The following is a 27,916-nucleotide window of genomic DNA, read 5'->3' as shown; positions in this document are numbered from 1 at the left end:
GAGGATGCAAGGACAGGGGACAAGTAGCACCTGAACTGTGGCATACGCAACCCGTAAGACTGCCAAACAGGACCGTTAGAGAGAGGGACTGTCCATGCAGGGACCTTTCTGGAGGGGCTAATCCTGGCTCTCCCAGCCCCAGGGCAGCAGGGAGCCCAGGTCTGCTCCCACAGCCTGCCCTCGCAGCACCAGCAACACTGCAATGCCCCGGCATTGGGACAGCAGGCACCAAGCGACACAAACCTGCTCCACACTCGTGCCCCAATGCCGGCCGGGTCCAGACGCCTCTCCTACCCCCGCTCTCCAGCTCTGCCGCTCCAGGAAACTCCGTGGGGCTGAGCCGATGGGGAGGGGAGCCCTGGTCCCCTCCTCGCCCTCTTGCCAGCCGAGCAATGGCGGCTGCCCCCTCCCCTCAGGCTGGGAACAGGGTCTCCATTCTCCAGCCCCGCGGCATTTCCATCTGAATGGCTGAAAAGGCCTCCGGCACCCACAATGGGGCTGCCGGAGGCAAAGCCTGGAGCTGGACCGCGGCGAGCACCGCAAGGCAGGGCCGGAGGGCCGGGCCGGGGCGGCGGCGGCCTTTGCCGAGAGGCCGGGGTGGGCACCCAGAAGCCCGGGGTGGCTGGATGCAGCCCGTGGGCGGCCACGCTGCCATGGCAGGGGGCCCGGGAGTGGAGAGGCCCCCAGTACAGCCCAGGGGCCTGCTCTGTGCCCAGGCCACTGTCCGTCTTCCCCCCCCCCCCCCCCCGCCCCCGCAGCAGCCTCCCGGCCGTGCCCTGGCTGGGTGCCGGGCCGCGCAGCACGGGCCGGCGGGGCTGCCCTGCCTGCGGGGCCTGGGGGCGTGCGGGCAGCTGGCCACCCTCCTCTTCCCCGTCCCAGGCCCCCGGCAGCCGCTTTTCCTCCTGGTTTTCACTCCTACCTGCAGCTCCCAGGCCGGCCCAGCCCCCTCCAGTTTTCATTGAGACATTTTATCCCCCAGCAGATTCCTGGGGCTAACCACTTTCGACCCCACCTGCCTGCTTCTAAAAGCATGTGCCCTCTGGCCAAAACTACAGCAACAGTACCTTCCCCCAGCCCCCAAATTCGGGAGAGCCCCTCTCTAGCCCCTCCCTAGGACACCCCTCTGAGGCAGGGTCTGGCCCAGAAACACTCAGGTCTCCCCTGTTTTATGGCTGCTTTGCAGAGCTGAGGCCCATGGGACCCTCGAGCCCCTTGCAGCACCCCAGCCTGCCTCAGATAACTGATATAAGGCCAACTGCTGATTTGACAAATGCTCATCCACTTCAGCCATCTCCTATGGATCTCCAGCTGCTCTCTCTCAATGGGATTGTATTAGTTGTGGACATGCCCCAGCTCAGGCATTTGTAAAACAAATTTTTGCAGGACAGGCACTTCCACCTCCCTGACCTCTCCAGTTACAGCTGTAGGCAACAGTGGCTGAGGCTGGGGGAGACAACCCTGCCATCAGCTTCAGCTCTAAGAGCAGGCTCAGTTGGACTCCGCAGGACACCCAGCAGGGCTTGGGACTTACCCTGGTACCCTGGCACTCACCGTGCACAGCCCTAAGAGACCCCCGTGCTCCCAGCTGCTTCCACAGCCACCAGCCTTGCGCTGCCAGGTGACGGCAGTAACCAACAGCAGTGTGAAACGTGGGATGGGAAATCTCTGCCTCAGCCTAAGCATCCTGCCTGCTGCTCTGCCAGGCTCAGCTATTTGCACTGAAACAGCCCAGGAAAGAGAAGGAACAACCAACTTGGCCCATAACTAGCCGAAACTGTGCCAGTCTCCAGTCCCTCCCGTTGCAGAGCAGCAGTGACAAATAGAAACCAGCAGCATCAGCATCAAACAGCAACTTCCTGCAGCTACCTGGGCTGAGGAAGAACAGGTGTGCCTCTTGAACACACTTCCAAATCAGTTCCAGACAATCCCTCAACCGCAGCAAACGGGAAACACAGCTGAAACCCTGCTCAGAAGATGCCCTCGACAGGGGAGGGAATATACTCATCTCTCTAAGCAGGCATCCCTGTTGCCCTGCCTTGAAATCGAGCCTGGGGAGAGCCAAAAGGGCCAGCTCCCCAGAGCAGGATTTAGCAGCACAACCAGCGCTGTATTTAGTGAGCAATTACAGCATATTGGGAAGACCGGATTCACTGGTTCCTACTGGCAAGCATCCTTAAAAATACCCCCACCAGAGTCACCCTGCATAAGGGGAAAGGCTGGTTTCAATTAAGTCAATGGTTGTCTTGGCTCCCCACCAGGTTAAGTCCCCAGTTATGAACTTTATCAACTCAAATGCAGCAGGAGTCTGTGAGGAGGGCCGGGGAGCAGCCACTGGGTTTAACATTTGCTGTTTGCATTTCCACAGCATCTGCAAAGCCTCAGTAGCAGACCAGGCCCTGCCGTGCAAGCTCCTCTACAAACACCCAACAGGGATACCCTGCCCAAGACACAGCACTTGGAGCCTGAACAGGATAAAAGACAGAAAAATGTACAGGAGGAACAAAGAAACACCAAAATAATACAGTCAGCAGGTCTCTGTAGCTCAAAGAGTTAAGAAAGTAACAACAAATGAGTTATTTTAAAGAAGGATTTTTTTTTTTTTTTAAGGAATGGCATTTGTTTTGCAGGGAAGCAAGCTCAAGTGGGAGGGCAACATGGAAGAAACAGGAAGGTGTTAATCTGAAATGCAAACAGGTGTGTGAAACCCAGGCAAGGTGGGCGGGTGAGCTGATACCATAGCATGGGGTGGCCTGGGAAGAATCTTGAAAATGAAGACCAGCCAGAACAACAGCCAGAAATGACCCATGCAGCAGCATTTAGGAAGACAAATGGAAAAGACTACATTTGCCTTGGTCAAAGAATAGGATTTTGCATTTATCCCCAGGCAAAATGCCACCAGATGAAGCTTTGTACAGGACATCTCAGGGAATTTACTGTACCACCACCAAACGACCCTGCTGTGCTCTCAGCTTTAGCCATAGCTAAACTGCAACCACAGGGTATGTCTGGCTCCAGCTCACCAAAACAGAGCTGGGGATGCCCAACGCCACCAGCGAATTCAGCAGCTCCCCACGCTCCACCAAGCAAATCCCAGGCAAGTAAATCTAGGTCAAGCCCTTTCAGAGAGCACCCTGCAGCGAGGCTTTGACTGACACTCATGAGATTGCCAGCTCCACAGCACCCTTCCTCTGCAAGTCTCAAATCCCTGCCTGTGGAAGGAAAATCAAAACCTTCCCTGCACAAGTTTTAAGCCCATAGTAGTCATCAGCTCAGTTTGCTTGACCTGGCACGATGCTGGCCACCAGTTCTACCCACTCATACTGTATCAGTGTTTGCATTATTTTGAAAACTTAAACAGATTAATTCTCCTCTGGCCTTCTTGCTCTTTCTGAGTATTTCAAGATTTGTTTAAAAACAAGGCTATGCTGCAGCCAAGTCTCTTAGGACTCTTGCTGTTTACCACTAGTCCAGCATCCTCCTTCAGCAGTGAACTCAAAAGTCATCCTGCCTCTTTCCAAACACTCACAGTTCAAAAAATTCAAATACAGAATTTGGTTTTAATACTTGGCTCTTCTATCTTACCAGTATGTATAATACTTAGGGTTTGTTTCTGATACATTTAAATAAAACTCTCACTTTTTGTATTTCATACCACCTCTGTTGATTGCCATCAATTTCTTTTTTCCTGTTTGTCACACATTCTTGTATGTCTAATAGCAGCTTTCCCTAAACAAGGCTTATTAAGCATTTAACTAAACCCACCCATTTCACAGCTGTGGGTTTTGGTCATCTAGTAAATGCTTTTTAAACAGATCTCCATTTTACTTCACAGATTTTCTATTTAAATGTTACATTTCAATCTGAGTCATCATGCCCATCAACTTTGGAGGCACTAAGAGGTATACCACAGCTGGAGGGGGCTCTGTTAGCCTGCAGGAATGGGACTGGCATTTCTAATGAAGCCACCAAATTCCAATCCAGTGACAAATTCGTGTTTACCCATGACATGGATGCCAAATGGGCATTCAGAAATACATTTCCAAACCCAGTGTTCTCAATGGCAATTTTCAGAGACTCAAATTTTGTTCTCTTGTAGGTTGTGTGAGCTCTGCAATCTACCTCTCTAAATTAAAACCTCTAACAACATTGTTTTCTCTGTCCCCTGTGGCGAATTTGCAACAAGTCCTTGGCTCTCTGGATTGGTCTGCGACAGCCTCCCAGGAGCACCTGCTTTTGAGCTTTGCTAGTTCGCCTGCTGACACATGGGAGATTCAACACTGACTTGTAACCCAGCCCCTGACAGTGAGGTGTCAAGATGGAGCACACTCCCACCTCTGCCCTTCCCATGGAGGCCATGATTTAATATTGCAATCACATGGCTCATCCTGCTCATCTCAGAAATGCCACCGTCACCGACTTTCTTCCAATCAAAGAAAACTTCTAATTCTTACTACCCAACCTCCTAGCGGGAGCACACGTGCAATTTGAGGTTTTCTCCCTGCCCCACTCTGGAAGCAGAGTTGACCCACGAAGATCCAGATCCAATGGGATGCGTGTCCATCACGCACGGGCTGGGGGGCTCACCCAAAGGGCTGCATGGCCCCCCGACTCCTCCTCATTGGGGCTCACCTGCCAGCATCCCCCGTGGCACAGCGCAGCCTCGCAGGGCGCCCAGGCTGCTAACGCAATCTGAAGAGGGACGTGCTGCCCATCAACGCTGAGGACAACCCCTCGCACCAGCTCGGTAAATGAATCTCCAACGGAGCTGCACCCAGCCGAGAGGCAAGCCCAGCCCCAGGCTCACAGCTCAGCAGAGTCAAGAAGTGACTCAGGACAAAACAAACCAGCTGCAAATATTTGAAGTATGTGGACGCCAGGAGGGGAGGAGCCACTGCCTACCATGAGAAGAGAGGGGATGAAACTAGGGCAGGGAATAATTAATCTAAGCAAAAGGATAAACTCACTGCCAGGAGCAGGATCTGGCTGGGGTGAAAACTCTCACTCCGGACATTGGTAACAAGCCTGTAACAGAATATATCCACTGCTCCAAAAGCAACAGACTAGATACATTCAGTGTGTTGTTGCTCCTTAGGAGAAAGCTGGGGGTGCAGCAGAGAAGTGCTGTGGCAAAAGATGACTTCAGCCCACAGAAGTGAATTCGGCCACTGGCCTTGGCAGAGTCCCGAGACCGAGGAGCAGGAGATAAATCTGGACAAACCACAGAAATGAGCTGAACAGAAATAGGCTGGGGACACTTCTCCCAGGCCACCGGAACGGCTTGATATCTCAAAGATGTCTCGTGCAGAGCCTGCTTGGTGGGGAGGTCTCTATGCCAGGTAAGATGACAGCCATCGCCCCAACATAGCCCCGCCACATTCAGTGGGAACAGGGGATGGTCACGCAGAAAAAAGTGAAGTAATATGATGGTCTGCAAAGAGCTAACCTTTCAAAGCTGAGGCAGAGCATCCACAAAAGTGACTGTGAGCAAAAACACTGATGGGAAAAAGAATGAAAGCTGGAAGTTCTAGAAAAGAAATCTTTAAATAGATAATATAAAAAACATGGTTATGCAATCAAGAAAGAGAACAATGTTGATGAAAAATCTGTCCTGGATCTGTGCTTCAATAAAGGCAGCAAATATAAATAAATATATGAATGAATACAGAAAACCAGACAATAGACACGCCAGGACCTTGGAAGTACAGAAAAACTGAGAAAAGAAAGATATCAAGAAAAATCCATGGATGGCAAAATTAAGAATCCATTTTTATTTTTAAATTAGGAAAAATAGAATTCTATTTCCACCCAGGACAAAAGAAACCCTTTCAATGATGCAATCCCACAAGTAAGCAAAGGTAGTAAAATTCTTGGTAAATTTGGCAAAAAGGCAGAAATATATTTATACAATACATATTCTATTTCCTTCCATCTAAAAAGCAGAAATATGACTTTGCTAACTGGCACCTCAAAACCCCATTGCCAGTGGAGAATATCCAGAAAAGATGACATGCCTAATCGGAGGAAGGACTGTATTTTGAGCTGATCCTATATAATATTTTTAAAGTAAATGGAAAATCACTGCTGTCACATAGAAAACTGAACATCAATTCAACAGGATCGCAAATAAAGATGAGGCATATGAGTCACTGAGTGAATAAGATGGAATTATTCAAACCAAGCAGGTTTAATGCAGACAAATGCATTACTGTATTAATGGGGACAAGAAATGCAGCCACACTCAGGGCTGTATTCTGCGGTGTAATCCTTTGTCCAAAACTCAAGTTCTCCAAGATCTGCAGAGGCATACTGGGGTCCTCGGACAAGGGCACAGGAGCACACCAATATGTACCTCTGTGCAAGCAAGTGCTGACACCTACCCAGAACACCTCATGCAGCTCTGAAGTCCACTGTTTTAAGAGTCTGAACTGAAAAATGAGCGAGGACAGGAAAAACAAACACTGAAAGGTCTCCCTGTGAGTCTTTGCTAGGAGTATTTTACGACTCTATTCACTATGAAAAACTGAAGACTGAAAAATTACTGAATTACAGTAACTGCCTGAGAAGAAAAGACCATCAACTAAAGAGCTTTAATTTAGTAGAAAAAAGTTAGGGTTCAGAGCTTAAATGCAACACATTAGCATGCAAAACATGCAAAAGTAATGGTGACTAAGCAGCAGAGCTATGATAGGCGGGTTCTCTTTCTGTTGATGTGGCAGGCAGACACATCTGAGTCTCATACCCGAAGAGGTGCTCTAACCAAGTAGCTGTCATGGGGCTGCACCACAGAGAAATCTGTAAGAAGAGTAATAACCCTGCTTATGGAAAAGATCAGGCCATGTCATCTCTACCAGGGCTTTCAAGTCCTGAATTCTGTTACCCTGTGGACAGTAGGAGGAACCTGGGAGAGAAGTAGACAGCATTAGAAAAGGCGCCTGGAGCACACACACAAGAAAAAACAGAGCTGACTTTTTTCCTACCAGCTGGGCAGGGGGATGTCTGCTGCCAAGCGCGATGGGAGGGCTTTTGGGGAGGCTCCCAGACGCTGGTGAGGTCTTATGCTGAGACAGCAAAAAGGTGCTGGTGCTGTCTTACATTGAGGCAGCTACAGCAGCAAAGTGTATTTGCCAAGGAGGGCTGTTGCTGGTGCAGCACTGTGGCCCAGCAGGGCAGGAGGAGTAATGTTACAGGGAGTTGCAGCCAGAAATGGGCCACGGGACGGACAGTGTTACAGAACACCTGGAGCCTTCCTCCTCCCCTCCCTGCTGTGGGACACCGGCCCTGATGGCGAGGACATCACGCCCCACACCTCCTGCAGCCACTCCCCTGCCCCTGAGCCTGCCACAGCAGGGAAAAAAAAATCCAACACCCGCTCCCAATGCAAGCATGGGTGTACGCAGCATCATATTTAACATAGAGGAGCAAGGCGCTCGCCCAGCATTGCAGTCTGTCCCCCTAACCCTTGCAAAAGCTGGCCAGGCCAGCACTGCTCCAGCCTCCTAAGGCTTTGTGGGCCATTTCCCCCCCTGCTCTGGTCCTCCTGGCTCCTCCTAGCTTCCCCGCTGCCCTTTGGACATGCTGGCACTGCAAAGCCTCTCCCCTCCCTTGCTCTGGGGACACAGTTGAGCAAAGTCCCACCCTACAAGGCTGGCCCAAGAGTGCAGAAATGGCAGCCAGCAGAGCCTGCTTAATCAAATACCTCCAGAGGACAAATTTCACGCTGTTTAAGCTGACAGGCAGCTGCAGCCTCCAGCTCTGCCACCTCTTTGGCTGCTGCACTACAGTGCTGTTTCCCTTTGTGTTTCAATCCCCCCTCACGGTGAGTTCACACACAGGTGCCCGAGACAGATGGTGGCAGAAAGGGTGCAGGAGCAAACAGGTTTTCAGTCACACAGCTGCTGCCCAACAGGGAGGCCAGTCCACCAAGAAGCCTCCTTCAGTCCCTCTGCCCAGACCCTACCACCTTGCTGCCTCTTCCCCAACACACACTAATTCTTGCAATAATGAGCCAAGCCCCACAAAGCTGTCTGCAGCTGACTGTCCCAGCCACAGCATCAATGGGATGATTCTGCCCATGCCAAGACAGCCTGAGTCCTCCAGCTTTAGTTTGTCTCCAGCTCCAGGGTGCTGGTTGGTGGGACTGGAGACCCAGGGATGGCTCGGGGACCCAGGACACAGGGCATGCAACTGCTGTAGCAGGGGCAAGGGACCACTATGGTACCAAGGGGCAGGCAATGCAGGAGGTACCATTCCTATCTGCAACAGCCCCGCCCCCCCCCAAATGCACAGATGCCCCGGTGTCCTGCCCATGTGTATTCATGCAATTACAAGTACTTGCCCTCTGCGTACGTCTGAGTGCTACAACAACTTCCCCCCTATTTCCTGCTTTGTGCTGCCTGCAAACAGCTGCCATACTTGCCCTCCGCAGGGTCAGGAATTGGTTCCTACACACAGAATCTGTTCACGATAGGTTATGAAAGTAAAACAGGCAGTGGGAATAACCCGGACACCTCACCCTTTCCCCTATAAGGGACCTCTCTGGGGCCCTAAGAGAGCAGACAAATCAGGGCCACAGGATTTAGGGTGTACCCAAAACACTCGAGCCACAGATGAGGAGCAATCGAAAGGACAGCAGTGAGCTGTGGGCCTCTGCTGCCTGGGCTTCCCTCCCATCTGGGCCTCTGCAAAAGGGAGGCAAGAGCCCTTGCAGAACACGTAGATGACTGTACAGAGGGGTAATGATGATGACGCCCGTTTCAGCAAGCCCCAGGGTCTCCTACAAGAGCCTGGCTGTGCCAGGCACCCACTTGTGCCAGAGCCCCAGTGCTGCCCCAGTGCCAGGGCAAGGCGAAGGCACACCCAAGGCAACTGCCCAGCATTTCCCCATGTACCTCGCTTCTCCTTTCTGGTCTGCACAAACTCCGAGTGCCGCAGCGCACTGGGAGCCGTCCGTCTGTAGAAGCTGTTTCGCTGCAGCACGGAGCCCGCCTTGCCTGTTTCCTCGGCCTCCTGCTCCCAGACCTGGCTCCAGTCTGGCCGGCCTGTGCGTACCCTTGAGTGCTCTGCTCTGCCGTTGCTCCTGGCTGGCATCCCGGGCCCTGGGGCTGCTTCTTCCAGCTCCCCACAGCCATCATAGTCCATGTCCTGCATCTTGGACTGCGTGTAGCAGGTGCCTGACCCCAGGCTCACTCTACCATCTCCTGAGGACCAGATCGTGAATGCAGGAGCTTCACAACCTCTGTCCAGATTGCTGCGGTCCATGACATGGTCTTTGGGCTGCCTGTGGCACTCTAAGTCTTCTTGGTTTTCTTGGTCCCTGACGCCTATATACTGCCTTTCCTGCTCTCTATATGCCCCAGAGCCTCCATTCTCTCTATACCCCTTTTCCCCTTCCCTATGTACTTGATTGCCTCCATCCTCTCTATACTGCCTCCTGCCTGCCCTATACTCCTCAGAGTCCCTCTCCTGCCTATACCACCTTTCTTTTTCCCCATAATGCCTTTCATCCTTACTGTAGTCCCTAGGATCTCTGTCTTCCTGATACCACCTTCCCCCTTCCCTGTAGTCTCCAGGGCCTCTACCCTCTCCATACTGCTTTCCCCTCTCCCTATACTGCCCAGGTACTCTGTCGTCTCTGTATCGCCCTTCTCTGAATTCAGAACTGCAATCTCTGTATTGAACGCCCTCCCTCTCACACCCCCTATAGTTTCTACCCTCTGTATCCTGGCTTTTGCCTTCCCAAGCACCGTCTGCTCTCCTGCAGTCTGTGTACTGGATATCTCCTTTCCAAAAACCTCCACAGTCTCCATTCATGCTCCGTTGGTCCACAGAGGTGCCCTCCCCTCTCCTGTAACCGTCCCGGCTGCTGTCCGTTCCCCGGCAGCCTGGGTACTGCCTCCTCACCCTGGGTCTGTCATTGCAGCGAGCCTCACTGCGCAGCACGACCACCCCAGCCATGTCCTCTCTCCGCACGGCACAACAGTCCTCATATTCCCAGCCGAGGAGCCGTGGCTCCTGCTTCGGATCCTCCACGCCGTGTTTTGTCCCAGGATAACTGCACATAGTCCTGCTGCGGTGTGGCGCAGGTGCCGACTCCCTTCACTACCTGCTCCCCGAGCCCAATCGCGGGCTGACGCCACTTCTCTGCTCTGCTCCAGCACTCCCGTCCCAAGTGAAACGCAGGCGTCGCTTCCTGAAACCAGCCAGCAAGGGTAGGAAGAGGCACGGGCCCAATCGCTGCCAGCCCCGGCCTCCTCCACCTGCTGCCCAAAGTAATCAGTAACCAGCCCCGAGGAGGGAGGCTGGGGCTGGGCAGGCTCTCACCGCCCAAACCGGCTCCGCAGCTTTGCCAAAGCCTCTCGGAGGCCACTCGGAGGCAGGGAAAACGAGGGCACTGGAGCATGCTGAGGCCCTGCCCCAAGACCAACGTCCTCAGGGAAGGGAAACAGACCGCGTGTGAGACTGCGGGAAGCCACAGACCAGAGATGGGATATCCGATCTCCTTGCCCTGCCTCCATGCTCCCGCTGGCACAGAGGCTAAATGACGCGGTCTAGCAGAGGCTGGGCCCTGCTCCACACCTCGGGGGAAAACCAAGGCCTTCGTGTTGCCCCTGGCTCAAATCGATGCTGAGCCCATCCTTTTCCCAGCCCTCACCACAGGTCCTGGGAAGAGCCGGAGATGAGCAGCTCCCTGCGTGACAGAGCATCCCTGCGGGGTGCCTACACAGTGCCACGCAGCCACAGCTGCCCGGTTCCCCGCTCTGAGGTGAATGGCTGGTCCCCCCACTGATAGGAAAAGGCTTGAGGGGACCGTCTGGGTTATGGAGTCCAGTGCCAACACACCATGTAAGTTTCCAGGCTATAGAAACATGCGCTCCAGTAACTCCTCTCACTGCAGGGCACGACATATTCCCAGTTTTCCATGCCAAACACAGGAGCTCTATGAGAAACCAAGAGATGACCACAACATGCCCTAGACAGAAACCAGGAGAGTCGATGAATGTCACCCACATCTCAGGTTCTTGCAACACTCATTAGGCATGCACAGCCAATGCTCCCAGCTAGTAGAAGACAAAAATAAAACCAATGGATCCTCCTGCTAGGAGGGCAAGCACTAATCCTGCCCAAGCCTGGTGATCAGCAAATCCCCCAGTGTGCACCCAAGATGTCAAAGAGGCAACCTGCAGATTTTAAACATGTATTTTAGAAAACCACATACCTTCTGCTCTTCCTTTGGCTCCCCAAAGGACGCACGAAGGGGCCGGGTTCTCCCAGGACTATGCCAGCCCTAGTTTGTTTGCTGGTCAATGCTCAGTGAAAGCTTTTCTCCCTCCAGCATGCCCCCACGTGCCCCTAATGGGAGGAAGGCAGAGGCCATGCCTGAGGCATGGCACAAACATGTTTTGCTGAGCCGATGCAACACCACATTACTGATCTGGCCTGCTGCACTAAAACTGGGCTAGCAAGCCTGAGACATGCTCTCTGGCCACACTCATATGTGGCAGGAGGGATGGGACAGAGCTTGGATAGGGCATATTTTTTATCATAGGACCAGAGAGGCTACTTATAAATCCTCAGGTCTCTTGAACTGGTGAAAAATTCCCTAGGACTACCAAGGGGATAACTTGATGGGTAGAATGTCTCAGGACAGTGCATTAGTTCCTGCCTAAAACTTCCAGTTCCAGTAACCAACAGGGCACAAGTTCCACAGGATCCGTATTCTGTCAGGAAGCACTGGGACTGTAGGAGACATTTCCCAGCAATATCCATGCCATCAGAAAATTTCCCTTGAGATCCAGCCTAGATTTTCCTCTTCCTACCTTCAAGTTATTTCATCTAGCCTCAAATTCTCCAAGCCTCCTTCCAAGCATCCCTCTCGCATGCCACTGATGTGGAGGCTGTTTGTCACCCTGTCTCCCTGATGCACCTGTATCAGCCTTCCTTCCCATGTGCTCTGTATCAGACACGATCCTGCAGCAAAGCGCCTGGGCTCCCCAGCGCTGATTAAGCAGTGGGAGGATGGAGGCAATGAAGTCAGAGTGAGTAATCCCCAGGCAGAAGCTGGCATTTCACTCCACCTCCCTCATGCAGTGCCCACATTTCCTGCACATTGTGGGTTTCGGTAACAGAACTGCAGTGTCAGAGCTCCTGGGAGAAGCTGCGGGACTGTGGGAGATGTATGTGGTCCCATCTTTCCACTTTGACTACTGTAATATCAAGTATAACGTAATTAACAGCAGTGATCTTTACATGGCATCTTTGGGTTTCAGAGCCCAAACGTGCTGATATAATCATGGCAAATTTCTCCTTCCTGAGTAACTTTTCTGGGCTGCATGGACAAAAGTCACCTTTTCAGCTGCAGACATGCCATAATTTAAAGCTCTTTGTTGCTGTTACCAACAGCAAAGTGTCATTTTCCTGTCCTGGATGGCAGAAGCACAGGGGCAGGCTTCACCTTTCGCCCACTAATGCATCCCCCTCCCAGGCCAGAGTCAATGCACTTCCATGCACCCCCTCTGATCTGAGTGACAAATCCCCAAACGTCTGTATCACCACCAGAGCAGAAACCGCAGGAAACCCAGCATGCTGACAGGCTGAGGGCAGTCACACCACAGACATTTACTCAAATCTCAACTGCAGGACCACCAGCAAAGCCACTCTGAAGCTCCTGCTCACTCCCTTACACCCCGGAGGGGATGAGGCAGGGAGGTTGAACCTGCAGCAGCTGTGTTTTTGCTTGAGAGCAAGGACATACTGGGAGTGGGTCAGATGAGGGCTCTGAATGTACAGTGGAGCTGGAAGAGGAGATAGGGGAGTTGGAAGGAAAAGGGGGTGGGGAAGGCCAGAGCTGAGGGGCGTCCAGAGAATGACACTGGTTCTCCGAGGCAAAATCATGATGACTTGTACTGCAACAACGCTTACAAAACTACCAACATCAGGAATTAAAGGAGGAAATAAAAGACTGGCTCCAATAGTGCCTGTAGGCAGCAGGGGCCAGCTGTCCCCCTGAAGGACCCCCATCCTATGCTGCTGCACTCACCTCTCAGCTCCTGCAGCTCCACGCTGAGGCTCTCAATGTTGGAGTCACAGAAATCAAGGTTTTCCAGGGTCTCTGCTCTCACCAGCTCATCCTGCTGCTCCTCCAGCATCAGGCTTAGCTCAGCGCGGGTCTTGCCGTAAGCCTCCAGGTCTCGCTCTACCTCTCTGATCCTTGTCAGCAGAATGGAGTGGGGGGAAGCTGATCCTGCCTGTGTCAAGTCCTCACGTCCCTCCTCCACCCGCTGCTCCTGAGTGCTGGGCTGAAGCTGCACAGGGGCCACGTTTTTCCGCTGGTTGCTTGAAGGAGGCCGGGGTGCAGGACGGGAGGGCTTGACTGAGAAGGACAGAGATCTGCCTTTGGGCACCTGGCCACCCAGCGTGTGCACAGGGGTTGTTGCAAGGCTGCTGGGCCGAGGAGGAGGTGGCCTCAGGGCCTTCCTCCTCTCTGGCTGCCTGGCTTGGGGGACACACTCAGGAGACCCACGGACAATGTCCTTCTCAGAGCTGTAGTCCAAGATAGAGAAGTGGCGGGAGACCTTGTCTTGCTCAGAGCCGGTACTCGACAGACTCTTCTCAAACTGTGCCAGCTGTTCTGTCAGTTTGGAGTCGAGGTCTGTGCAGCCATCCCCCTGCACTGTGAGCGGGCAGCATTCCCCCCAGCTCCCAGCCCATGTGTCCAAGCCCACCTGGGCAGTTCCCAAGCTGGAGGAACAGGGTTTGGACTTCTCCTGTTGACCATCCACCCAATCATCCAGGTCCCGGGCACTGCTCTGGCTCTCCTGGGGCTCAGATGCTGCCCAACTGTTAGGAGAAGAAATCATCTGGCTCCTGCAAGGATCTTGGGGGGAGCAGGGTGCCTGTGAGGGTACAGTGGGACTGTCTCCATCATGCTCAAGCACGGTGTGAGTTTCTGAGTTTCCTGGGGAGGCTGAAACGGTCCCCCCAGGCTCCAACTCATTGGCTTGGCCAGGCCTGTTGCCCCGTTGGGGAGGCAGCTGAGCAGAGGGGAGAATGCCATTGACCGTCTTTGTGCGGTCAAAGGGCATGGAGTCCGCTGTGCCTTTGGGACATGGCTCTTGGTGTCCTGTGCTGGGAAAGGCCTGATGCTGTCTCAAGTCAGTGCCAAGAGGACCCTCTGACATCTCTGCCTTGTGAGACAAAATGTCATCAGGCTCAGGGTGTGCAGCCGAGCCATCCTCCTTGTCCCTGCCATCTCTCCCTGGCAAAGGAAGAGCTTTGGAGCAGGTGCTTTCCGAGTCTTGATGGATGGTCACTCCACAGCTGCCTCCACCTTGGGGATCCCCAGCACCTGCCTTTTCCCTGCAAGCCTCAGACACTTCCAGCCTCACAAATCTGTGAGGAAAGATGCCACGTTTCCCCCTCAACTCCCCCTCCAGCCAGCCATCCTCCAGAATACCTATGATCCGAATCCTGTCACCCACATCAAAATCCAGTTCCTTGGACTCCAGGGCTTGGAACTGATAGAGGGCAACACCATAAGTGCTCCCTGGCTCCTCCTCCTCCTCCTTGGGAGGTATCTCCACTGTCCCATTGGTGTCACAAGTCCCTGTGGGCTCTGGATCCAGTGAGGTTCCTGATGTTCGCAAAGGAGTAAGCAGTTCCACAAAACCCTCTGGGAAGATGCCCCTGTGGCCTCTGAGCTCACCTTCAAACCAGCCAGGTTCTGGGACACCAACAATGTTGATCACATCTCCTTCCCTGAAGTCCAGTTCCTCCTCCAGCTGAGCAGAGAGGTCCATCAGGGCCCGGGCTTGGCCCAGTGAGTAGGCAGGCACCTCCAAGAGAGCGCTCTGGGACAGCTGACGGCTCCGAACTGAAAGGCACAGCTCCCGCACACATGATGAGGGGAAAAAGCCCTTGGAACCCCAACTGCTTCGGCCCTGGAGCCAGCTGGAGGCCAGGGACCCCCCCAGGATCACCAGATCTCCTGCAGAGAATGAGACACACCAGTACAAAAATGCCCTCATGATTGCTTCCCACCTCTTATTCCTGTCTCCCCATGTCCCTCCTGGCTGTGGGTGAGGTCTGGCACTCTGCACAGAGCATAGTGCATGCTGGGGATGCACAAGAGAACAAAATGTAGGTAAGGCATGAAGCATCAGCAGTCTCTTGCACACACATATCTAAGATACAGTTTTGGCTGCAAAGCCATGAAGGTGCACCAAAGGTTTGATTTGATTTCTCTCCCAAATGCAAGTCTAAGATTTGGGGATTGGAGGGCAGTTAAAGGGCAGCTGTAAGTTTACTATGATCAGATGACTCCAACTTTTGGAGTTTCAAGAGTAATGATAGATCATGAGAAACTGGTATCAGAGTGGCAGAAGCACAAAGGTCCATGGTGGATTTGACATGACCCAAGTCATGAGGTATTAGGAAATTCCTCTCTCTCTCCTGTCACTCTAGGCAGGATGTTGTGACTAGGTTCATGCTTCTGGAAGGACAGGTGAGAGCTATGAGGTACAAAGAAAAGGAAGGGAATGGAGATTACCTCTCTGCAATGACAAGCTCCCTGGCTCTTGAGATGTGAAGTCACTGGTACAAACAAACAGTTTTTCTCCCTGCTTCAAAGGGGGAATATCCACAGGTTCCACAAAGCTGCTAGGAAACTGCCCTAAAACAAGAAGCAGTTGTCAGCAATGAGTCTTTCCTGTAGCCCACCACCACCCCCTCCACCCTCCTACCAGATTTTGAGATCTATTAATCTCTTGCTAAAGGAGGATACCCAGCTACCGAGGGTGCCTCAATAGCATGGTGGAAGAGGAATGAGTTTGGCAGTCAGGAATTCCTGAGGTTTTAAATGCTTAATAGCTAACTGAAAACAAAAAGCTTTGCGCCCTCGGCTCACTCCAGGCTGTGTTTATTACTGGGACTGTGCCATCAGCATGGAGTTTCTGGGAACAGACAGACTAGGTTTTCTCTGCTTTCATTGCTTGCTTCCCAGCTCAGAGCCATGATGAGGACTGAGAGATCCAGTAGTGCTGGATCACAAGAACAGTGTCTGCTGCCTGGGCACATCCACCTGGTGCTCCTCACTCTGTAAGGCTGGGCCCTTGCACAGGCTTAGCACAGAAGTCAGGCCACCACACTTGGAATGGCCATGTCTGTGAGTCACAGGCTCTGTCACAGTCTCAGTGCTGCTGAGGCTCCAGGGATCTTCCCCACTTGATCACCTCTCTGCACCCATTTCACCATGGTACCCATTGCTGGATGCCTACCTATTCTGAACAGGCCACAGCCAGACAAGGCAGTGTACACTTGTTGGCCATCACAAGATATCACTCAGCCACTGATTTCAGTCCCAGGAGCAGAGGACATGGCAGAGCCCACTGCAAAGGCCACTAAAAATGTCATTCCTATCTTTTATAATTTGTGGCAAGGGGCTATGATGGAGTATGGGCTAGTAGCACTTCCAGCATTCAGTCTTAATGACCCAATATGGCATCCATGTTCTCCAATAAAACCTGGAGATACCATATCCTAGACACCCTGAACTTTGCACTGGGTTTAGGCAGTTTGGCATCTGCTGTCATTAACCTAAGGTGCGACCAGCAGCCCACAGGCTGCCAGCCTCAGTGGCTACCTTCACAGTTTTAACCTACTCTACCTTTTTTTCCATGTCTCAGTTTCCTGCTCTGTACGTGGAAACAACCTAATGCTGTTACAAAGGAAGTCATGGAGCTACATTAATCATTCCCCACAGAGTACTCAGTATTATTCTTATTGGTAGGCTGCAGCACCTCCACAGCTTCTATTCAAAAGCACTTTTTCAAGTCCCTACAACTTTAGTTTAGAAAATTGGGCAGAAAACTACAACAGCTGTTCCAAGGGAAAGCAGGAATCCAAGTGGGTTTTAAGTTAAAGGTCGTTAAAAACCATTTGGTTTGACTTCAGTGGGTTTCTTTATCTTTGAGCTACGACACACATGTTTATTATTCCTTAATAGTTTCCTCCTCTTGAGAACAAGTGCATCAGTTATGCTGGGAGACAAAACTGTAGTGAAGTATACTGGTGATTTCTGCAGAAGTAATCTGTGCCCAATGACTTCAGCAGCAGGATCAGGCACGCGTTCATTCAGTGCCATTTATCAGCTAAGTGTTGCACAGGAGAGAAGTCCTCCTCTCCACCTTTGCTCCTGTCCATCTTTGTTTTAGCCAGGAGACAGCTCGCAGCTGTTAGCAGAGCCCAGACTGCTGGTGCAATAGCAGCTCCATCTCCATGGCCAGGGATGAAACTCCAGTCCCACCCTCATGCCGAAGACAGTCAGGCTTATGCTCTGAAGTGGCCTGGTTTTCATCTCCCTGAGAGCTCATACATCCTCTCAACATCAGTATTAAGATGAGAAAGAGCTGCTTAAACAGGGACTACGAGACCAAGAGCATTTTGCTGCTTCAGAAGTTTCTCACACCCTTCCAAAAGTTTGAGAGACTTGCACACTACTTCAGGCACCCAGATATTGATGGCAGCTTGTGCAGGAATATGCTTTAAAGCGGAAAGGAGGAAGTAGGACTGAGTCAGAGGGCTTGGAGGGACACACGGACTCTGTCACTGCATCTCCCACTGACTTGACCTGACAAGGTCACTTGGATGTGGATGCATTTCCACTCTCCATGCATCTGTTTCCTCTCTGCCCTTCCACTGCTACAGTGGGTCAGCGCATAAACTAGCCAGGAAATGGGCTGTCTCACCACAGAGGATGGAGCAACTAGTATTGTGAAGCTCTCATCTCCTTGAGAGCGGACCCTCCACTAATCTCCCTCAAAAAACAACAAACAAGCTGTCTGAACAGTTGATGCAAAGCTGGCAGGAGACCAGTGGTGGGCAACCTGCACCCTCAGACCCAAGCAAAGTCCCATGAAAGATTTAGTAAATCAAATCTGGTCCTGCACAGCACTGGCCAAGGGAAGGTACACTCAAAGAGTGGCTGTTTAGCTGGCACATCTATGGATCCAGGTGCAGGCATTTCCAGCTCTTACCTGTGACACCTTCCTTCTTGCCGAGGAGCCAGAACTCATCCACCACAGCCAGTACCTCGATGACATCTCCCACGAAGAGGGGCAGCTCTTCAGAGACGCTGGGACAGAAATCAAAGACTGCTCGTACCACGGAGCCAGCCTCCATTGCACGGGGTCTGAAGGTGGATCAGTGCCTAAGGCGGAGACAGCAGGAAGTTTGTTAGCAGCCAGAAACACCTGTAATTATCACATATACACCCTTCCTGAGCACAAGAAGCAGGAACACTGCGAGGGAGTCCTGTGCTGAGCTCCCTGAAACCCCTTGCCATGTAGCATGCCACAGGAGCCAAGGGTCTTCAGCAATACAGCCCCCACGGTCTAACCTGCCTTGTCCAGCCCCTCTGGCTATCTCTGTGGGGACACGTGTTTTTGCTGCAACGGGGGGAGAAGCAGCAAGAATACTGGAAGTGAATTCCCGTCAGGAAGGAAGCATGAGGAGGGGAGGAAGCTCAGCACTTCCCTGACATGCAGGGCAGGGCCCTGAGCCCGGCAGGGCTGGGTGGGCAGACAGCACCACTCACTTGCACAGTCCCACCACACATGCTCTGGTGGGATGGGCACAGGTGTCCCCCTCCCCATGCCACCGCTCAGGGCCACAGGAACTGCATGCTGGAGCAGCATCACACTTCTGTCCAGCAAAAGGAAAGGCACAAAATCCACTCAGGCAAGCTCACCCCACCATCCTCTTCCCCACCAGCGAACTCTTCCTGCCCCCACCTGGGCTGACCCAGCCTGGGCATCCTCAGACCTGGCTGGAAATGCCCCTTCTACCTTCTAGGTACCAGGCTCAGCCATCCCCTGTGAGGCTTCACCATGGCTCTTAGCAGAAGCCCAGCTGAGCTGAGGGTGCAGACCCCATCCAAGGCTCTGGGAGCCAAGGCTGAAATTCCCCCCAGGAGGGGAGGGACCTGAAGGCAGGCAAAGATGTCCTCATCAAGGGCTATGTCTTGGATTTCCCCTTCCTCTGGAGGTGGCTGCTGAGCCAGGACACTTTTCTGTATTATCTTTGCTTTGTTCCAAGCAGCCTCACCGTCAAGGCAATACACTGCACCAAGGCAGCAACAGTCCTGTAGCTTCAGCCGCTCCTTCCCTTCTTCCTAGACCCCTCAGGAGAGGAACTTAAAGGTGCATCTGTCCAAAGCAACCAGGAACCCTAAGATTATTCCTCAACATCGGCACCTCAGACCGGCGAGTGCTTGCCTTCACATTCCTGTCCCACTGCAATCACAGGCAGACACGGCACTGCCGACACCCCTCGGAGGTGCTTTCAGAGCCCTGCCTTCTGTGATGCAGGGACGTCAGCAGGCCCCACCAGCCCCCCCTGACACAGGCTGCTTTCCTCCCACATCACAAGCAGAGTCCCTGCTGCGTCTGGTTGGACACAACTTCCCTGCAATGGGATACAACCTCCTCCCCTCCGAAAACACCTCTATGTGCACAGCGGACAGTCACCCTCCAAGTGTCACCCAGCCTGCGATACCTGTCCCGTACTTAGCATGGCTTGTCAAGCCGTCCTGCCTAGCTAACAGCAGGAAGAGCATGGTGACACACACACCGCCACCCACAGTGAACACACGGCCCCCCACCCCGGGCCCCCATTTCTCCATACAGCCGTGCACAGCCCACCTGAGCCCCGGAGAGTCGGGAAGAGGGGAAGCTAACAGAGGGAGGAGAAAAACATCCCCGCTGACGAGGTGCAGCCAACTTCCAGTGAGAGTGCCAGTGGGGGACCCAGCCAGGGAAAGGCTTTCTGCTGACGGGACTGCTCTGTTTATCCAGTCCGACTCACCTCCTGGGAACAAAGCGGGTTTGTACTCGGCAGGAACAGCTTCCTCAGCACGTCCCTCCCCACCCCCAGCCGTGCCCCTGCTGCAGCCCGCACGCTGCACCCCGGCCCCGGCCACCCTCACCTCTGCTGTCCCGTCTGTCACTCCTATTGCTCTTCGCTGTCTTCCCGTAGCACGTGGGCTCCTTGGGGCACAGGCTGTCCCTTTGTCACCAGCGTTGTGCTGGCTGTGCAAACAAAGAGCCCAATATCCAGCAACCGACAGCACTTTGCCACCAAAAAGAGATGAATGGACTGGAGTGAATCAGGAGCACAAAGAGCTGCAATTCAGGGTAGCAGGAACCTAGTGAGGCAGAAGGAGTAACAGTATTAAAAACAAGACCATGTGGAGCCAGGAAAAAGATGGAAGAGCCATCAATTAGCTTGGAAATACTAAAGACAAGGAAGGAGCCTTGTGCAGTTTGAGGTGGGGTGGCTGGGACGTGCTGCTGCATGCTCTGACGGGAACCGGAGAGCAGCAGCAACAGGCGCAGCAGTAGCAGCCCCTTGCAGGCGCTTGGGGCTGCCCTCCACCCCGCAGACAGGCTGCCAACTCTCGCGGCACAGGGCACGACTGAGCTCAGGGTCCTAGAAATCCTTGGCATACTCTGAATACGCAAACTTCACAGCCACACTGGACAAAGGGGGAAAAAAATATTGCAGGCACAACTGCTGCCTCGCGTTGGTTTCTCCAGGAGCGCATGATGGTACAGTGTGATTTCTTGCATTTCTTCTGTCAAAGGTGTAACGTAAGAGTGGGCTGAAGAGTGCAAGGACTGCAGCATGTGTGCTGCTGACCCAAACCCTGGCTTTGCTGCAGTCACTGGGGCTGAGGATCCGGCCCTCCCACTGCCCAAGGCTCAGATCCTGCCCCTGAAAAGAGCAGTGTCACTTCCTTAACTCACCTGCAGCTCTGGGGACTCATTCATTAAAATGTACAAGATTTTCCAATGAGACAGAAGATCAAGAAGGGCAGGCAGGGTTGCAATTGTTCCACCATGTATATATTAATTGCAGTTATAATAAAACATGGGCACTAAGGTATTCATGTGAAAAGCATTCCCTGAGAGCCAGCCCATGAGGTAAGAAAGCATGAAGTAACTTCTGAAAAGTGCCAAAAAAAGAATCCCAACAAGCTCATGTTCCCTCAGCAGTACTGAGACGAGCAGGATCCCTCCCTGACTCCATCTGAGTCTAGACAGTATGCTCCTGCATTTGAAAGCAGTGAATCAGTCTTGTGGGGTTTGCCTGCTCTGTAACATGAATTGAACACAAAATATTATGTTTTCCAGGACCTTGGCCTTGCCTTACTCCATGGTGTGCTGCCTGCCAACGTTTTCTCCAAACGCCCACCTAGAGAAGTAAGCCTCCCAGCACCCTCCAGACGGGAAACAGTATTACTGAGTCCAGCTCTTCAGGCTTAACGATGGACCCCAGCTTCTCCCAGATCCACCCCAGATCTGGTGAAAACAAACATTCAGCAACAGCTCACGCAGAGGCTCCAGCAGGAAGAGCAGATTGCAGGGAGAGCTGGGCTCCGCCTGTGATCCATCCACAGTGAGTCACGGCTCCTGATGGCTGGACAAGCACCATCCCCTCTCACCTCGGGGACGGGTGATCCCTGCCTGCCAGGGGAGGGAGGGAGGGCTCCTCCACAACTGAGCAAACACTGGGACTTCACGCTGGTGGAGGTCAGGACTGCAAACTGCAGGACTCCTGCCCCCGCCTAGCAGCAGACCCGCATCCAAAGAGAGCCTCACCGTGCAAGTATGAAGCTGCAGCGCAGCAGTGAACTAGCCCCGCTGAGAACACGCTGTCTCTGTCTCGCTGCCTGATCCTGCACAAACTAGGTAACGTGTTCCTGGCGCCCGATGGCAGCCTGCCTGGTGCCGAGCTCTGGGCCTGACATAACAGCATTGTGCAGCAAGGCCGAGAGTGGATTCCCAGGGCATTAATCACTCCCCCCAGCCCGCCTGCATGCACGGTCAGCACACATTAACATTACCTCCATGGAAGACTGCCTATCCCATTTCACCATTAGCTCTGGAGTGTGTCTGGTCCAGCGTGGGCTGATGAAAGGAGGTACCAGAATGAAATGACGACTATTAACTCTGTTACAGTATTGTTTTGAGACCGTCAGCACAGACTGGATCAAGGCACAGCAGCCAAGAGAAGGCATTTACACGCTGACTCTGACAGCTTCTTGTATCCCTCCTCTCTTTTTGCAGTTGAAATTAGGCAGGGTAAGAAGTCTCAAATAATGGACTCACCAGCACTACAAATAATTATCAGGCACTTGCTCAAAGTGCCATCACTTAAATGGAAGCAGAGCTACTGAAGATGGTGATATAAATGCCCTTTTTGCATCTTTTTGATGGTAAGGGTGAGCAGAAGAGTCTCTGATGAGTTTCTGAACGTTAGAAATGGGAGTTCTGTCTTCCCCGTTTTTGCTAAAAGGTGCTGAAGCAAGGATTTCAAGCACTTAAGAGAAGGCAGCAACATGAAGAGACCATTTTAGGCTGATTACAAAAAGTATTAGCCCCAGTAAAAGGAGAGACCCAAAGGGTTTGCAGACCGCTAATCCGGTGGTATACCCAAAGCGCTGATCAGATCATGAGATAAAAAGCAGTAATAGGTAGGTGCCACAAATTTAGCAGCAAGAAAACCAAACTTCACAGGCACTATCACCACTTGCTTCCCTCTAAATAATACTTTCCAGTGTCTCACTCAAGAAGCAGCGCTGTTAGAACTGTCTATGGTCAGCATGACAGCACTGTAACTGAAAAACTAACATTTCTCCAAGCAGACCAAAACGTGCAGTGTGGGCTTCCACAGGCACACTTGGTTTGCACAAGAGGGACAAGTGGATTCTTGTGCAGCAGATGTCTCAATCTCTATAAAAACCTTAGAGCCTGCCTGAGCAGTAGACCAGGAAGGAGTCAGATTCCCAGAAATGCACAAAAGCCAAGTTTGTTGCAGAATGATTAAAAAAATTAATATTAAAAATATTGAATACTGCCAGTGATCTTTTTTTAAAATTGAAAAATGCCATGCATTTCACCTAGGTCTTTTCACGCCTCCTTCCACTCATTATATATAGCTCAATGCCTGTTCACTGAAAACATAATCCACCCCCAGAGACAGAGATGCCCCTTGGCCCCATTCAGTGCACCCTCCAGCTGCTGGGTCTGGCTTCGACAAGAGATCTGCTGCAGCTCTCACTGCTGCAGGATTGGTACCTAACATGCAGTGGGAAGAAACCAGGAGTGACACTTGGCTTCTCATGCCATTGTGTCAAGAGCAGAAGCTTACTACCTACATGTGGAGGCATTCCTACCCTTTTCCTCTGTTCCGCCCCGTGGTCTCCAAATCTGGACTTCCCTCCTCCTTACCCCACTGCATCTGCAGAGCCAGCACAGTCCTCATCCGCACTTCAAGGGTAGGACACTGCCAGCACACCGGCATGCCCTGACCGCTCACGCCAGCCTTCAGAGCCACCGCTACCCACAGTCACTCCCCCTGCTCGGAGCAGAACATGTTGCTCTGTAAGCTCCCGGAGGTCCTTGCTCGCCTGCACATTCCTGGGTGGGATAAACAATACCCTGTTGAGCCAGGCCGCCTGGGCCCTGGCTGGAGAGAGTGCCATTGCAGGGCCTGCGGCTCTAGCAAACCACAGAGCTGACCCTATGAATCCCGACAGAATGGACAACGCAGCAAGCTGGGCAAAAACCCAACTAACGGTGCAGAGGAGTGGAGCCTTCTCCCACCAGGGAAATGGTGACTGCTGCAGCCTCTCATCAGGATGTGCCGCTTGTCTCGGCAGATCCCAAGGAGCCACCCTGCTGAGCTTCACACAGTGGGAAACATGAGATCTCTTCTGCACTCCACCTCCTAACCCCATATGGCTTCCAGGAGGAAGAGGAATCTCCTCACTTTAAAAACAAACAGCTTCTTTTGCTTTGTCTGTGACCTGATATACCAAAAATCATTGAAAGGAATACCTTCGGGTTGGATCATCAAGCCCTCCAGAAGCAGGACCACCAAGGGCAAGGGCTGCTTAAGCAAGCTCTGGCCTCCCACCACACATGGGCGACAGTTTGGGGTGTTTGCCACTGGAGCTCTGTCCTGTAGCACACAAGACATTCAAACCACTACTACTTCTCTCCAGCTGGGCCCTGGTTGTCACAGTGTTCTCACCTGCTCCGTTGCAGGACATGGCTGTGGGCAGGCTGGTGGCATGTGCGTGGGGTAAAGAAGGAGGACGGAGGAAGGAAAAGAAGCTCATGCTGGGCCAGGCAGCAAGCAAATGAAAGTCATCTGGAAACTAGAGCACAGCATCAATTTTTAATGCAAAGCAGAACACCTTGCCACAACATGTGAGCAAGGAGACCGTGATGGATATTTAATCTCTGGCACTGGGGACTGAAGCATGCAAAGGCCAGACCATCAGCTCAAGAGACAACAGTTTCGCAAATTCTGTATGGAGTGGCTGCATGCACCTTATAGACTCTGTTACCGAGACCTGTCTCCTCCCACCCCAAGGCACACGGTTGTCTCTCTTGCTGTTTTTGCAGACAGGCTAAAACAATACAACTTAGAGTAAGGAACAGACAAAACCTCAAGAGCAGCACCACTTCCACTGTGCAGTACCTGTGACTGAGCTACAGGAGTAAATAGTATACAATTACAAAATTAGTCGTTTCACCTTGAGTACGTATCCAAAACAGGTTCAACTGGGGCTACAAGGACATTCCTTAACCCTGGAGCACTTGAACTTGCAACCTGAACAATATTTTTCAAGATAGCTTTTGGACAGAAGCCCAGTACGATGCTTTGGTTGCTGGGCAGGGAGTCCAGAAATCTAGAAATTACTCGAGTTTGACTTGGAAGCTCTGCTCTTTGCTCACCTTTGCTCCTGTTCTACGCTGCTCATTATCTCCAAAGAATCTAAATCCCCAGCAGGGATTCTGCTGATACCTGGCATCATGTGGACCTCTTCCTTTCAGAGCCCTGACGTGCTCCTGAGAAGTAAGCAATAGATTTTATTTCCTAACAGAAAGGTTCTAAAAATAAGACAAAGTAAAAGCTGCGTCGCTTACAAGTGGGGTTGAGCAATCCTTAGAATAGCATCAGAAAAATCCTTTTGCTGGAGGTCGAGGGGAAATTATCAGTTAAAGTAGTGAAGTGCTAAGGTAAGCACAACTCAGGGTGTCCCGCCCAAGCTCACATCATCATCGTCACAAAGTCTGTCTGAACAGTCACTCACTGCAGGGACACCTCAACTGCACACAGAACCCTGAGACGTCACACAGCCACGCTTCCCGTGACAGCTAGCAGAGCCGGTGCTCTGCAAGGCTCCGAGTGTCACTCCTTTCCTCTCCCCTACTGCTCAGTTCCTCCCGTCCTATTGCCAAGTTAACATTTCTCTAAAATTGTTGTATGTTCATACTAGTTTTTAATGTCCTTCTAATCCTACGCAGAGCAGCTGGAGAGAGAACTGAAACCTTTGGCCTTGGCAGAGCAGAGGATTTCAAGAACAGAACAGCAGAAGCAGCCAACTTGGAAGTGTGGGCATTACCGGTGCTATGGAGGACCTCGCCAACAAGCAGGACACATTCAGACACAATGCCCAGAATGACTTGCAGCCAGAGGAGTGAGTCAAGATGAGGGGGACGATGGTGACGTCTCGTAGCACGGTACAGAGGCTGTATTTGGCAAAGCATCTGCAAACCACCAAATTCTCTATCGACAAACTCTCTCAGGCCTTTTGCAGAGGAAAAGATAGAACTGTAATGGAAGCAAAGGAGAGAATGGCAGAGGCAAGGGGAGAGCGAGCCTTCTCAGAAGAAACTTAAAGTTATGGAAACATGACAAACCTCAAAACAGATGTTAATGCTTATGATATTAGAGGCTTCTAGGTACTATGGCAAGGAGAATGAGATCTGAAAGGACAGAGACAGGGGTAGTACTTCAAATGCCAGGAATGGCAGCAGCAGAGGTGTTTGAACTCAGGCCAAATTGTGTCAAGGACGGGATCAGCTGAGTCACCGCTCAGGATCAGCAAAAGGGTCAGCACATGAGCAGCAGCCACCTCTCAGAAGCTGTTGAGGGTGAGCCAAGCCTCCCTCCCCTGGCAAGGCCACTGGAGGAAGCACCTCCAGTCTGTCTCTGCTAAAGTACAAGGCACCAGTGTCAGGCTGGCAGCGACACAGAGGGATTGGGATTTGCTGGAGTTAGAACAAACAGGGAACTCTCGTGAGCTTCTTTTCTCAGGCTGGCGCAAGCAGAGCAGATGTTCTCAGAGGAGCACCAGGGGAAGGCGCAGTGCTGCAGCCTGGAGCTTCTGCTCTCTGTGTGCAACCACCCGTGCCACCCTTCACCAGTGCTACCGCCCCAAGCTCATGGTGCCAGACCACTCCAGGCCCCATATACCTGCCCTGTTTCTACACGGCCAGGTGCTCCCCTGCAACGAGATGTCCGGGCAATGCCAAGCTACCCACCAGCTGCATGCAGGCTGGGTGGCTGACCACCCCGGGTTACCACTGGCTGCGCAGACACGGCTTAAGAGACCAAAATCCCAACGGACGCAATGCGGGGAGCAGACGGGCGGCTCCCGCTGTACCCCACAGCTGCTCCACGCTGCCGAGGTGCCCGAAGTGCTCCCAGGGCTGCGCGGGCACCCTGGGACAGAGCTGGAGCCGGCAGTGCCCGGCGAGCACCTAGCTGGGCACGCAGGGCTGGAGGGGCCACACGCTGCCGCAGCCCGGCTGCTGGCACGAGGGGAGAGTACCCGCCCGAGCCAGCAGCTCCCGCCCGAGCCAGCAGCACCCCAGCCAGGGGCACCCGCCGCCCCCGGGCCGGCCAGCGCGGCCCGGGGCGGCTCCCCGGTCCGGGGCAGCCCCCGGGGCAGGCAGGGCCTCGGCCTCGGCCTCGGCCTCGGCCTCGGCGGGGCGGCGCCGGGGAGACGGTGCGGGTCCGGGGTGCGAGGGCAGGAGGCGCCGGGCGGGACGGGAGGCGGCGGGCTGAGGCGGGGGCCGCGGCAGAGGCGGGGGGCCGGGCCGGGCCGCGCCGGGGGCCCGGCGGAGGCGCAGGCCGGGCGGCCGCGGGGTCGCGCAGGGCGGGGGTGGCGGGCGGGCGGGCGGCGGCAGGCAGGGAGCGCCCGGCTCCCCCCGGCCGCTCCGGCGGGTCCCTACCTTCTCCCGGCCCGCTCCGGGCGCCGCGGCCGCTCCGGCCCTGCGGGTCCCGCTCCCGCCTCCGCCCCCGGCCCCGCCCGGGCCCCGGCCGGCCCGGCCCCCAGCGCCCGCCCGGCCTCGCAGGGCCCCGCCCGGCCCCGCGGCCCGCCCCGCAGCCCGGCTGGCCTCCGCACGGCCCGGCCTGGCGGGCGCGGCGCGGCGCGGTGCCGTGCCGAGCCGTGCCGCTGGGAGGCCGCGGCCAGGGCCGGCGGGACGGGACGGGACGGGACGGAACGGAGCTGCTGCGCGGGCGGGGCCTGTCCCGTAGGCTGGGGAGCCCGGGGCCTCCGGGTGACGTGGGGACATCCCCCTTTGCAGCACCGCTCGGCCCCAGACTGCGAGGCAGCCCCCCCGGCGGCCCATGGCGACACCCCGACGTGGGGCACGCTGCCCAGCGTGGGGTGCCAAGCGCGGGGACATGGGGTGCAGCCACCCCCCTGGCCACAGGGCTGGGCACAGCACCTGCGCACCGTGCACCCGTGCTAGGGTGCTAGCAGAGCACCCAGGAGCCCTGCGCAGAGCAAGGCAGGCAGCTGCCTGCGCAAACCCTCTTCGACTTCTTCCCCCTACAAAGCTTGGCCGCCTCGCAGACACGAGCAGTGCTGGGGCTCCCCTTCCCTGCTGTTGCCTTCTCCTGGGAGTCTCTCGCTGCCTTGCAGGATTCAGCTTTGGCAGCAGCTGACAAGTGGGTCTACACTGTCCATCTGGTGAAGTTTTGCTGCTAGGAGCTGGCTTGGTGGCTTAAGATACACCGTAAGATCATGCCAGAGCACCACGATGGAGAAAAACAA

The 27,916-nt window shown here is 53.7% G+C and overlaps 2 protein-coding genes across 6 annotated transcripts in view; both read right to left on the bottom strand.

Annotated features, from left to right (window-relative positions):
- DNMBP (dynamin binding protein) overlaps positions 1-27,167 on the bottom strand; it is a 36,431-nt gene extending 9,264 nt beyond the window's left edge. The window contains exons 1-5 of one of the 5 annotated variants that reach the window (XM_049811269.1): positions 27,087-27,167; positions 19,973-20,197; positions 18,030-18,202; positions 15,545-15,667; positions 13,037-14,983 (exon numbers count right to left, since the gene is read on the bottom strand). In XM_049811269.1, the coding sequence (XP_049667226.1) occupies positions 13,037-14,983; positions 15,545-15,667; positions 18,030-18,174 (2,215 nt within the window). In that variant the 5' untranslated portion in view covers positions 18,175-18,202; positions 19,973-20,197; positions 27,087-27,167. Of the gene's footprint in view, positions 1-8,888; positions 10,220-13,036; positions 14,984-15,544; positions 15,668-18,029; positions 18,223-19,972; positions 22,572-27,086 lie in introns of those variants that run through there. The other 4 variants (XM_049811272.1, XM_049811273.1, XM_049811271.1 and 1 more) reach the window with 4 other exon arrangements.
- ATP6V0E2 (ATPase H+ transporting V0 subunit e2) overlaps positions 1-27,916 on the bottom strand; it is an 87,703-nt gene that overhangs the window by 43,571 nt on the left and 16,216 nt on the right. The gene's annotated exons all lie outside the window — the stretch shown is intronic.

Source organism: Accipiter gentilis, chromosome 9, assembly GCF_929443795.1.
Source record: "Accipiter gentilis chromosome 9, bAccGen1.1, whole genome shotgun sequence".
In the NCBI taxonomy this organism is placed as follows: Eukaryota; Metazoa; Chordata; class Aves; order Accipitriformes; family Accipitridae; genus Astur; species Astur gentilis.
The sequence above is the reverse complement of the archived record's forward strand: the minus strand, read 5'-3'. Positions and strand labels throughout refer to the sequence as shown.